Here is a 12,962-nt window from a genome sequence, read left to right as displayed (position 1 = left end):
ATGACGATGAAGAGAATGAGATCAAGGAGCCAGAGGAAGTTGAGGAGCCACCATCTGGGGACTCTCAGCCAAGCTCTTCAATTGGAAGGTAACTATAAAGTATGTGTTATTGTTATGTATTATCAGGCCTTATATATATATATATACACACACACACACACACACACACACAGTGCATTGGGAAAGTATTCAGACCCCTTTACCTTTTACACATTTTGTTAAATGACAGCCTTATTCTAAAATTGACGATTCCCCCCCCCCCCCCCCCCACCAATCAACACAAAATACCCCATGACAAAATGAAAACAGATTTTTGGACATTTTTGCAAATGTATTAAACAGAAATACCTCATTTACATAAGTATTCAGACTCTAAATGTCCATTGATCATCCTTGAGATGTTTCTATAACTTCATTGGAGTCCATCTGTGGTAAATTCAATTGATTGGACATGATTTGGAATGGCACACACCTTGCTATATAAGGTCCCACAGTTGACAGTACATGCCAGAGCAAAAACCAAGCCATGAGGTCGAATGAATTGTCCCTAGAACTCCGAAACAGGATAGTGTCGAGGCACAGATCTGTGGTAGGGTACCTAAACCTTTCTGCAGCATTGAAGGTCCCCAAGAACACAGTGGACTCATAATTTTTAAATGGAAGAAGGGCCTTGGTCAGGGAGGTGACCAAGAACCCGATGGTCACTGACAGAGCTCCAGAGTTCTTCTGTGGAGATGGGAGAACCTCCTAAAAGGACAAACATCTCTGCAGCACACCACCAATCAGGCCTTTTTGGCCAGATGGAAGCCACTCCTCAGTAAAAGGCACATGACAGCCTGCTTGGAATTTGCCAAAAGGCACCTAAAAGACTCTCGGACCATGAGAAACAAGATTCTCTGGTCTGATAAAACCAAGATTGGCCTCTTTGGCCTGAATGTCAAGCGTCACATCTGGGGGAAACGTGGCACCCTCGGGGCTCCAGAGTGGCGCAGCGGTCTAAGGCACTGCATTTCAGTGCTAGAGGTGTCACCACAGCCTGGTTCGATTCCAGGCTGTATCATAACCGGCTGTGATTGGGAGTCCCATAGGGTGGTGCTCAATTGGCCCAGAGTCGTCCAGGTTAGGGTTTGGCCATGGTATGCTGTCATTGTAAATAAGAATGTGTTCTTAACTAACTTGCCTAGTTAAATAAAGGTTAAATAAAAAATACGATGAAGCATGGGGGTGGCAGCATCATGCTGTGGGGATGTTTTTCAGCGGCAGGGACTGGAAGACTAGTCAGGATCAAGGGAAAGATGAACGGAGCAAAGTGCAGAGAGATCCTTGATGAAAACCTGCTCCAGAGTGCTCAGGACCTCAGACTGGGGCGAAGGTTCACCTTCCAACAGCACAATGACCCTAAGCATACAGCCAGACAATGCAGGAGTGGCTTTGAGGACAAGTCTGAATATCCTTGAGTGGCCCAGCCAGAGCCTGGACTTGAACCCGATCTAATATCTCTGGAGAGACCTGAAAATAGCTCTGCAGCAACAATCCACCATCTAACCTGACAGAGCTTAAGAGGATCTGCAGAGAAGAATGTAAGAAACTCCCCAAATACAGGTGTGCCAAGCTTGTAGCGTCACATCCAAGAAGATTTGAGGCTGTAATCGCTGCCAAAGGTGCTTCAATAAAGTACGGAGTAAAGGGTCTGAATACTTCTGTAAATGTGACATTTTTATTTTTAATACATTTGCTAACATTTAGAAGAAAACTGTTTTTGCTTTGTCAGTATGGAGTATTGTTTGTAGATTGATGAGGGAAAAAGCTATTTAATCAAGGGATCTGAATATTTTCCACATGTTTTATTTAACCAGGCAAGTCAGTTAAGAACAAATTCTTATTTACAATGACTGCCTAGGAACAGTGGCTTAACTGCCTTGTTCAGGGGCAGAACGACAGATTTTCACCTTGTCAGCTCTGGAATTCGATCTAGCAACCTTTCAGTTAATGGCCCAATGCTTCTAACCACTAGGCTACCTGCCGCCCCAAATGCACTGTATATACTGAGGAAAAATATAAAAACACAACCATTTCCAAGATTTTATTGAGTTACTTTCCAAGTTACAGTATTTCCTTTAACATTTTTAATGACATCACAAAATAACAACCGAAATGTCATTAGTGTTCTTTAGATCGCCTCTGACCATTTCCCATGTTCTTTTAGAAACATTATTCCAGTAGATCGCTTTAGAATGTGTTAGAGTTTCGGTGGGAAAAGTCTGTAAAACAAAGGCGCATTCTTCTGGTGAACATTGGAGAGGGAGACCTGAATCTTCTCTCCTTGCTTTACAACAGGGCATCAGGTGTTAACCCTCACCAGTTCCCTCCCTCCCCCCTCTGCCGGTGAGAGGGAGTCTGGTTGAAGTTATTTATTGCAAAGCTGATCTGACCTATTGGATCCTCACAGGACAGTCATGACAGTAGCTAACAGCTAAGTGCTCTCTCATGTTTGTTTGTTTGTTGACCAGAGCCAGAGATACTTTTGAGGAGATGGGGAAACTCAATTAGAATCGTATTAATGCCCATTATGTACGTTGCCCATTCTACGTCAATGGGCATGCATTCTGGGCGATTCTGTGACAAGAAGAGCTTTCCTCCAAGGGGTGAATGGTAGTCAATTGGGCACTAGTTTTTTTTTTAAATCTACATTAGCATGAGTGTTGTCAACAAGAAGTACATTACAAATATTTTCCGAGATGTGAGACAATTAAGTTGCTATATTTAATATTGTGTAGCTTTGGAATTACATTAAATTAGTACTTACGAGAAAAATAGGAACGTTTCTCGACTCATACCCTGACTTTGAAAAGGGATTGATTGACGATTATCTTAGCAACCGCGTGACGCAGCAAGACAACGTGAGCGTGATTGCTCGACAGTCTGCTGGGTGGGGCGATACACATGCCTCCTTTCATTGCCAAGTGTGATTCCTATCTCCCCCTTTCTCTAATATCTCTGGCAGAGCAGCCCAGGCAGATCCATTGCTAAATGTTGCTATCGATACTCAGACTCACAGCCACCATGAGTAGAGTCTATGCAGAGGGAGCTGCCTGCACACAGGGAGCGATCGAATGACAGACAGAGAGGAGCAGCTAATGGGTTTACTAACAAAGGAAGCTATTTCTGATTTCCGGTTTCGGCCAGGCCTTACATTTGGTTGAAGCAATCAGGTAGGGTAGGGTGTAACGGTTTTGACTTGCTTGTAGGGGTGCCAGGTAGATTGTGACTACCAGAAAAAAATATTGATTTCTCCTTTTAGTTTGGGAGGGAATTAGTTTTTTTATATATATCTAAAAAATATGTGACCTTTAACTAGGCAAGTCAGTTAACTACCCCAGCCAAACCCTTACCGGACGACGCTGGGCCAAGAGTGATCGAAATAACGTGTTTCACCAAAGTTGGTTTCTTAGCGTTCATTGCCATGGTTATCAACTGTACCGCAGAAATGGAACATAAATCACAGGAAATAGATATTGTGGTGGCAGCTGGTTTTAATGGGTGTAGGGCTAGCTGGTAGGACAATTTCTTCCCTTTTCCCCGTACTTTTTTTGTCACAAAATGTAATGAATTCACTCTTCAGAGCAGGAACCGGAAAAATGGCTTGATAGGAGAAATTACCGACCTTACACTCCATTACAGTAGGTGGCGGTGTATGCACCTTGATGTTGGTTGCGATTCGGCAACACAAATTTGAAGAAGAAGAAAACGGATAATGTTTTTGGCTTTGTCAACGCTGCGCTAGGGAAGTAGGATTCGAAACAGTTGTTGATACAATCAAGGTAAGGTCGCTATAATATTATTTGTCAATCTAGCGTCCTATAAAAGTAACGATTTGACTGCAATTAAATGTCGAAGTAGAAATTCAAGAATCACTGAGCGTTAGCAGGCTAGCTTGTAGCTAGCTAACAAGCAATTCAATTGACCTAGCTAGCTACAAAGGTTGGAGACGTCAAGACGGCCTAGTACTAGGCTAGTTGGTGGAAATCCAGCTTTAATTGGATTGCCAATTTCCACTAGTTTACCGTATTTGCTTGATTAGCAATATGTCCAATGAATGCCAGCAAGAAATGACAATAAGAGCGCTAGCTAAGTAACGTTAGCACTGAACGAGTTATTCAGCGTTAGCTCTCTAACTATCTTTTTGTCATTCCTAGCTGGCAATCTCTGCTTGGTTTTGAATTACAGTAGAACATCCATGCAAAAAGCCGATATCATAGACCCAGGGTGAAAGTACATGTATATCATATAGGGAACACCAGCTAACGTTTGTTGGTTATCGTCATTCCCCAGGGTATCTTTATTTTTCACAGTTCGCGCAAGTAGTCAGTAGTAGTTAGGTAGCTACCATTTACCTTAGCTGGGCCATCCTACAATGCGGTGCTTTTTCTGTCCCCGTAAAATCACTCAGGCTATCTACTCCGATTTCAGAGCACTCTCATCTGTGTGTACCAGAGCGCAGAATAACTGATTATTAACGAACCCTCAACACCCGTTGAATATGACCGGTGTCAGTAAACGTTGGCAAAAAAACGTAATTAAATTGTCGCAGCAGCACAGTTACCAACATCAACGCCCTAGATAACATGAAAACAACCTAGCCAGCTCTGCTAATGTTCGGAGTGAGGTGTTCTCTCATTTGTGTCTGGAAGTATCTCGAAAACTAGCCAGTTAGCTTGAGTGCGGTTGAGGTCAGACCTCTCTGATCAACAATATTGCTTCATTTGTGGGCTCTGAAAACTAATCCACAGAGATTACATTTCTGTTAACCTAGCAGATTACTGTCTTCTGAATACAGGTGGTAGACCTAATGGTCTCATTGCCCCATGTTCTACTGCCAAAAAGCTTAAGTGATGCCCTAATGTGTTTAGTGCAAAGTCTTAGTGTGCTAGGCTAAGTTTTAAAACCTCAAACTCTGACGCCCTCTGGTGGCATTTTCTAAACGAGGCATAAATATTGGTTACTACTTTCAAAGTCCATTTCGGTTTTATAACTAACTATAACTCCTACAAGCACATGCTTAGTACTGTTAGGAAGGTAAGGACTGTGTGGGAGAAGGACAACTGTGGGGTGGGCTTAAAATGCGGCCGGGAATTGTGCTGATAGGCTAGGCTAGGGCAAGAAGCACCCATTTCCCACCGTCCTCTGTCCCGGCTGACGTTTTAAGATGGGGTTTGACTAGATGCTGTACAGTTGGTCAGAACTGACTTTTTATAGGTAGGTTAGGGTAAGCTAAAATGCAACTTCAAGTCAATTTGAGATAATTTATAGGTAGAATAATAAGTTTATGTACCCTTCTAGATTAGCTTGTCAGAACATAATTGACAATTTGTGTATGCATTGTTATGGCGTCATACTTACATTTTTCTCCAAAATATAGGCTATTTGATTAGTCTAGTTAGTTAAGCTAGGCTATTTGTTATTTGAGAAGTTATCCCGTTTCAGTTCAGTCCCCCCACTCACAAAAACATTCCCCAAGGTGCACTATCATGACAATGCCCAGGTAGCCTATGAGTATGTTCACAATGGACATTTTTAAGTGGTATTCTATGCAACTCTTCAGAATGACTGTGTGTATAAGGACTAGTGAGCATGCACATTGTCAACAATGACCAGACAAAGTTGCCCCCGGTTCACTCACACTGAAACGTTACACCATCATGCTTACCACATTAGTTTTCCTATTCAAGTATTTATTTTCTGCAGGGATTGTCTGCCCCCAGTCCTCTTTCTCTCACAACTGAACTCTTCCCCAGTTAGGTGTGAAGTCATGACAACGTTGGATGACAAGATCCTGGGGGAGAAGCTGCAGTACTACTACAGCAGCAGTGAGGATGAGGAAAGTGACAAGGAGGATGACGAGGGGGAGCACAAGACCATCCGCAACCCAGATGTACTGGAGCCTGAGCTAGAATACAGCGCTGACGGTAGTGCCATCAACACAGGTAACACACGCCTGGGGTTTACATTGTTGCGGTGCATACATTTATGAAAACTACTCTATTTTGCATGACCGAGATTGAGAAACATCTCTGTTCGACACAATATGTTTTCAATTTGAACATTTTGTTGAATATGCCCCAGTCGTCTAGCAACCGTGACTATGAAGAAGTGTTGTTGTAGGCAGCTGCATTGACACAGTGGTACCAAAGTGATGATGATGGTACGTGTGCAGGGCCCAAGGGGGTGATTAATGACTGGAGGAAGTACAAACAGCTGAAGGTGGAGCAGAAGCAGGAGCAGAAGGAGGAGATGGAGAGACTCATCAAGAAGCTGTCCATGACCTGTCGCTCCGACCTGGACGACGAAGCCGACGCCATTAAACAGAAAGAGATGCAGGACAAGATCCAACACAAGGTGAGTGAAGGGGAGAGGAGATACTGAACGCTTTGCAGCATAATAGTTCCGTATACCGATATGTCATACATTTGAGTTGAGGACGCCAACACACAAATAAAATATCTAAAATGGAATTGAGTTTTTCAGAAAAGTTGTTATTTAGTGTGTCCTCCCCATCCCTCAGATGACCATGCAGGAGTACAACATGCTCCAGGAAGACGAGGATGACGAGGACTTCCTCCAGCAGTACAGGAAGCAGCGCATCGAGGAGATGCGCCGGAAGGTGTTGCGCGGTAAGCGCTTCGAGCAGGTCTACGAGCTCAACAGTGGCGAGGAGTTCCTGGAGGCTGTGGACAAGGAGGACAAGGCCTGCCTGGTTATGATCCACATCTACGAGGGCGAGGTGCCTGCCTGCGAGGCAATGATGGGCAGCCTGCTGTGCCTGGCACAGGAATACCCCCTGGTCAAGTTCTGTAGCGTGCGTGGGTCGGTTATCGGCACCAGTGCCCAGTTCAGGGGCAGCGCCTTGCCAGCCCTGCTGGTGTACAAAGGAGGAGACCTGATTGGGAACTTTGTGCGCATCACAGACCAGCTAGGAGAGGACTTCTATGCTGTGGATGTGGAGGCGCTGCTGCAAGAGTACGGGCTGCTGCCGGACAAAACTGTCCTTGTCGCTAAGACCATCCGCAACGGCGCCATCACACAGAGCGATGACTCTGACCTTGACATAGACTAGAGAACAGACCTGCACATATATAGAAACATAGACTAGAACCTCTATGTGTACACACACTCGACATAGACTAGAACCCCAATGTGTAAACACACACACACAGTCGACAGACTAGAACCCCTATGTACACACACACAGTCGACAGACTAGAACCCCTATGTACACACACACACAGTCGACAGACTAGAACCCCTACGTACACACACACACACTGTCGACAGACTAGAACCCCTACGTACACACACACACTGTCGACAGAGTAGAACCCCTACGTACACACACACGGTCGACAGACTAGAACCCCTACGTACACACACACACTGTCGACAGAGTAGAACCCCTACGTACACGCACACACGGTCGACAGACTAGAACCCCTACGTACACACACACACGGTCGACAGACTAGAACCCCTACGTACACGCACACACGGTCGACAGACTAGAACCCCTACGTACACGCACACACGGTCGACAGACTAGAACCCCTACGTACACGCACACACGGTCGACAGACTAGAACCCCTACGTACACGCACACACGGTCGACAGACTAGAACCCCTACGTACACGCACACACGGTCGACAGACTAGAACCCCTACGTACACGCACACACGGTCGACAGACTAGAACCCCTACGTACACGCACACACGGTCGACAGACTAGAACCCCTACGTACACGCACACACGGTCGACAGACTAGAACCCCTACGTACACGCGCACACGGTCGACAGACTAGAACCCCTACGTACACGCGCACACGGCCGACAGACTAGAACCCCTACGTACACGCGCACACGGTCGACAGACTAGAACCCCTACGTACACGCGCACACGGTCGACAGACTAGAACCCCTACGTACACGCGCACACGGTCGACAGACTAGAACCCCTACGTACACGCACACGCGGTCTACAGACTAGAACCCCTACGTACACGCGCACACGGTCGACAGACTATAACCCCTACGTACACGCGCACACGGTCGACAGACTAGAACCCCTACGTACACGCGCACACGGTCGACAGACTAGAACCCCTACGTACACGCGCACACGGTCGACAGACTAGAACCCCTACGTGCACGCGCACACGGTCGACAGACTAGAACCCCTACGTGCACGCACACGCGGTCTACAGACTAGAACCCCTACGTGCACGCACACGCGGTCGACAGACTAGAACCCCTACGTGCACGCACACGCGGTCGACAGACTAGAACCCCTACGTGCACGCACACACTGTCGACAGAGTAGAACCCCTACGTACACACACACGGTCGACAGACTAGAACCCCTACGTACACACACACACTGTCGACAGAGTAGAACCCCTACGTACACGCACACACGGTCGACAGACTAGAACCCCTACGTACACGCGCACACGGTCGACAGACTAGAACCCCTACGTACACGCGCACACGGTCGACAGACTAGAACCCCTACGTACACGCGCACACGGCCGACAGACTAGAACCCCTACGTACACGCGCACACGGTCGACAGACTAGAACCCCTACGTACACGCGCACACGGTCGACAGACTAGAACCCCTACGTACACGCGCACACGGCCGACAGACTAGAACCCCTACGTACACGCGCACACGGTCGACAGACTAGAACCCCTACGTACACGCGCACACGGTCGACAGACTAGAACCCCTACGTACACGCGCACACGGTCGACAGACTAGAACCCCTACGTACACGCGCACACGGTCGACAGACTAGAACCCCTACGTACACGCGCACACGGTCGACAGACTAGAACCCCTACGTACACGCGCACACGGTCGACAGACTAGAACCCCTACGTACACGCGCACACGGTCGACAGACTAGAACCCCTACGTACACGCGCACACGGTCGACAGACTAGAACCCCTACGTACACGCGCACACGGTCGACAGACTAGAACCCCTACGTACACGCGCACACGGTCGACAGACTAGAACCCCTACGTACACGCGCACACGGTCGACAGACTAGAACCCCTACGTGCACGCGCACACGGTCGACAGACTAGAACCCCTACGTACACGCGCACACGGTCGACAGACTAGAACCCCTACGTACACGCGCACACGGTCGACAGACTAGAACCCCTACGTACACGCGCACACGGTCGACAGACTAGAACCCCTACGTACACGCGCACACGGTCGACAGACTAGAACCCCTACGTACACGCGCACACGGTCGACAGACTAGAACCCCTACGTACACGCGCACACGGTCGACAGACTAGAACCCCTACGTACACGCGCACACGGTCGACAGACTAGAACCCCTACGTACACGCGCACACGGTCGACAGACTAGAACCCCTACGTACACGCGCACACGGCCGACAGACTAGAACCCCTACGTACACGCACACACGGTCGACAGACTATAACCCCTACGTGCACGCGCACACGGTCGACAGACTATAACCCCTACGTACACGCGCACACGGTCGACAGACTATAACCCCTACGTACACGCGCACACGGTCGACAGACTATAACCCCTACGTACACGCGCACACGGTCGACAGACTATAACCCCTACGTACACGCGCACACGGTCGACAGACTATAACCCCTACGTGCACGCGCACACGGTCGACAGACTAGAACCCCTACGTGCACGCACACGCGGTCTACAGACTAGAACCCCTACGTGCACGCACACGCGGTCGACAGACTAGAACCCCTACGTGCACGCACACGCGGTCGACAGACTAGAACCCCTACGTGCACGCACACGCGGCCGACAAACTAGAACCCCTACGTGCACGCACACGCGGTCGACAGACTAGAACCCCTACGTGCACGCACACGCGGTCGACAGACTAGAACCCCTACGTGCACACACGCGGTCGACAGACTAGAACCCCTACGTGCACGCACACGCGGTCGACAGACTAGAACCCCTACGTGCACGCACACGCGGTCGACAGACTAGAACCCCTACGTGCACGCACACGCGGTCGACAGACTAGAACCCCTACGTGCACGCACACGCGGTCGACAGACTAGAACCCCTACGTGCGCGCACACGCGGTCGACAGACTAGAACCCCTACGTGCGCGCACACGCGGTCGACAGACTAGAACCCCTACGTGCGCGCACACGCGGTCGACAGACTAGAACCCCTACGTGCACGCACACGCGGCCGACCGACTAGAACCCCTACGTGCGCGCACACACGGTCGACCGACTAGAACCCCTACGTGCGCGCACACACGGTCGACCGACTAGAACCCCTAAGTGCGCGCACACACGGTTGACAGACTAGAACCCCTACGTACGCGCACACACGGTCGACCGACTAGAACCCCTACGTACACACACAATTTACAGATTAGAACCCCTACGTACACACACACACACACAGACGAGAACCCCTAAGTGCGCGCACACACGGTTGACAGACTAGAACCCCTACGTACGCGCACACACGGTCGACCGACTAGAACCCCTACGTACACACACACAATTGACAGATTAGAACCCCTACGTACACACACACACACAGACGAGAACCCCTAAGTGCACGCACACACGGTTGACAGACTAGAACCCCTACATACGCGCACACACGGTCGACCGACTAGAACCCCTACGTACACACACACAATTGACAGATTAGAACCCCTACGTACACACACACACACAGACGAGAACCCCTAAGTGCACGCACACACGGTCGACAGACTAGAACCCCTACGTACGCGCACACACGGTCGACCGACTAGAACCCCTACGTACACACACACACAGACGAGAACCCCTAAGTGCACGCACACACGGTCGACAGACTAGAACCCCTACGTACGCGCACACACGGTCGACCGACTAGAACCCCTACGTACACACACACAATTGACAGATTAGAACCCCTACGTACACACACACACACAGACGAGAACCCCTAAGTGCACGCACACACGGTCGACAGACTAGAACCCCTACGTACGCGCACACACGGTCGACCGACTAGAACCCCTACGTACACACACACACACACAGACGAGAACCCCTAAGTGCACGCACACACGGTCGACAGACTAGAACCCCTACGTACGCGCACACACGGTCGACAGACTAGAACTCCTATGTGTACACACACACACACGGTCGACAGACTAGAACCCCTACGTACACACACACGGTCGACCGACTAGAACCCCTACGTACACACACACAATTGACAGATTAGAACCCCTACGTACACACACACACACACAGACGAGAACCCCTATGTGCACGCACACACGGTCGACAGACTAGAACCCCTACGTACACACACACGGTCGACCGACTAGAACCCCTACGTACACACACACGGTCGACCGACTAGAACCCCTACGTACACACACACAATTGACAGATTAGAACCCCTACGTACACACACACACACAGACGAGAACCCCTAAGTGCACGCACACACGGTCGACAGACTAGAACCCCTATGTGTACACACACACACACGGTCGACAGACTAGAACCCCTACGTACACACACACGGTCGACCGACTAGAACCCCTCGGTACACACACACAATTGACAGATTAGAACCCCTACGTACACACACACACACAGACGAGAACCCCTAAGTGCACGCACACACGGTCGACAGACTAGAACCCCTATGTACGCGCACACACGGTCGGCCGACTAGAACCCCTACGTACACACACACAATTGACAGATTAGAACCCCTACGTACACACACACAGACGAGAACCCCTAAGTGCACGCACACACGGTCGACAGACTAGAACCCCTACGTACGCGCACACACGGTCGACAGACTAGAACTCCTATGTGTACACACACACACACGGTCGACAGACTAGAACCCCTACGTACACACACACGGTCGACCGACTAGAACCCCTACATACACACACACAATTGACAGATTAGAACCCCTACGTACACGCACACACGGTCGACAGACTAGAACCCCTACGTGCACGCACACACGGTCGACAGACTAGAACCCCTACGTACGCGCACACACGGTCGACAGACTAGAACCCCTACGTACGCGCACACACGGTCGACAGACTAGAACCCCTACGTACACACACACACACACGGTCGACCGACTAGAACCCCTACGTACACACACACAATTGACAGATTAGAACCCCTACGTACACGCACACACACACACAGACGAGAACCCCTATGTGCACGCACACACGGTCGACAGACTAGAACCCCTACGTACACACACACACACGGTCGACAGACTAGAACCCCTACGTACGCGCACACACGGTCGACAGACTAGAACCCCTACGTACACACACACGGTCGACCGACTAGAACCCCTACATACACACACACAATTGACAGATTAGAACCCCTACGTACACACACACACACAGACGAGAACCCCTATGTGCACACACACACGGTCGACAGACTAGAACCCCTACGTGCACACACACGGTCGACCGACTAGAAACCCTACGTACACACACACACAGACGAGAACCCCTATGTGCACACACACACGGTCGACAGACTAGAACCCCTACGTGCACACACACGGTCGACCGACTAGAACCCCTACGTACACACACACACACAGTTGACAGACTAGAACCCCTACGTACACACACACACACACACACGATCGACAGACCAGAACCCCTACGTGCGCACACACTTTTAAAGGTGCGATTTGACCTACAACTAAGACAGATTGAATGCGCTCAAATTCAATAGCGTGGTTTCCACTACCACGTTATCTCTCGGCTAGTCAGTGCTTGATACCGCCAGAGTTGTTTGAAATTGAGAAACTCAACATGCGATTACTTTACGCAAATACCTTGATGACA

General features: G+C 49.6%; 1 protein-coding gene across 4 annotated transcripts; it reads left to right on the top strand.

The window, feature by feature from the left end:
* Nucleotides 1–2,971: 2,971 nt before the first annotated feature.
* Nucleotides 2,972–7,322, top strand: pdcl (phosducin-like). 4 transcript variants are annotated; one of them, XM_036977745.1, is made up of 4 exons: nt 2,972–3,212; nt 5,800–5,984; nt 6,215–6,396; nt 6,563–7,322. In XM_036977745.1, exons 2-4 carry the CDS (start codon nt 5,810–5,812, stop codon nt 7,112–7,114), a joined length of 909 nt encoding a protein of 302 aa, XP_036833640.1. In that variant the 5' UTR covers nt 2,972–3,212; nt 5,800–5,809; the 3' UTR covers nt 7,115–7,322. The 4 variants fall into 4 exon arrangements, with proteins under 4 accessions (XP_036833640.1, XP_021458896.2, XP_021458895.2 ...); XM_021603221.2 differs by having other exon boundaries at nt 5,796–5,984; XM_021603220.2 differs by lacking the exon at nt 2,972–3,212 and adding an exon at nt 3,225–3,821.
* Nucleotides 7,323–12,962: the final 5,640 nt, after the last annotated feature.

This window comes from Oncorhynchus mykiss, chromosome 5 (assembly GCF_013265735.2).
Source record: "Oncorhynchus mykiss isolate Arlee chromosome 5, USDA_OmykA_1.1, whole genome shotgun sequence".
Lineage (NCBI taxonomy): Eukaryota > Metazoa > Chordata > Actinopteri > Salmoniformes > Salmonidae > Oncorhynchus > Oncorhynchus mykiss.
The sequence above is the reverse complement of the archived record's forward strand: the minus strand, read 5'-3'. Positions and strand labels throughout refer to the sequence as shown.

Bases quoted from the DNA above. Each gene is read 5' to 3' on its own strand.
- pdcl (XM_036977745.1), top strand. From the start codon at position 5,810: ATGACAACGTTGGATGACAAGATCCTGGGGGAGAAGCTGCAGTACTAC. The intron at 5,985-6,214 runs GTAACACACGCC...GTACGTGTGCAG, and splicing joins CGGTAGTGCCATCAACACAG to GGCCCAAGGGGGTGATTAAT. The intron at 6,397-6,562 runs GTGAGTGAAGGG...CCCATCCCTCAG, and splicing joins AGGACAAGATCCAACACAAG to ATGACCATGCAGGAGTACAA.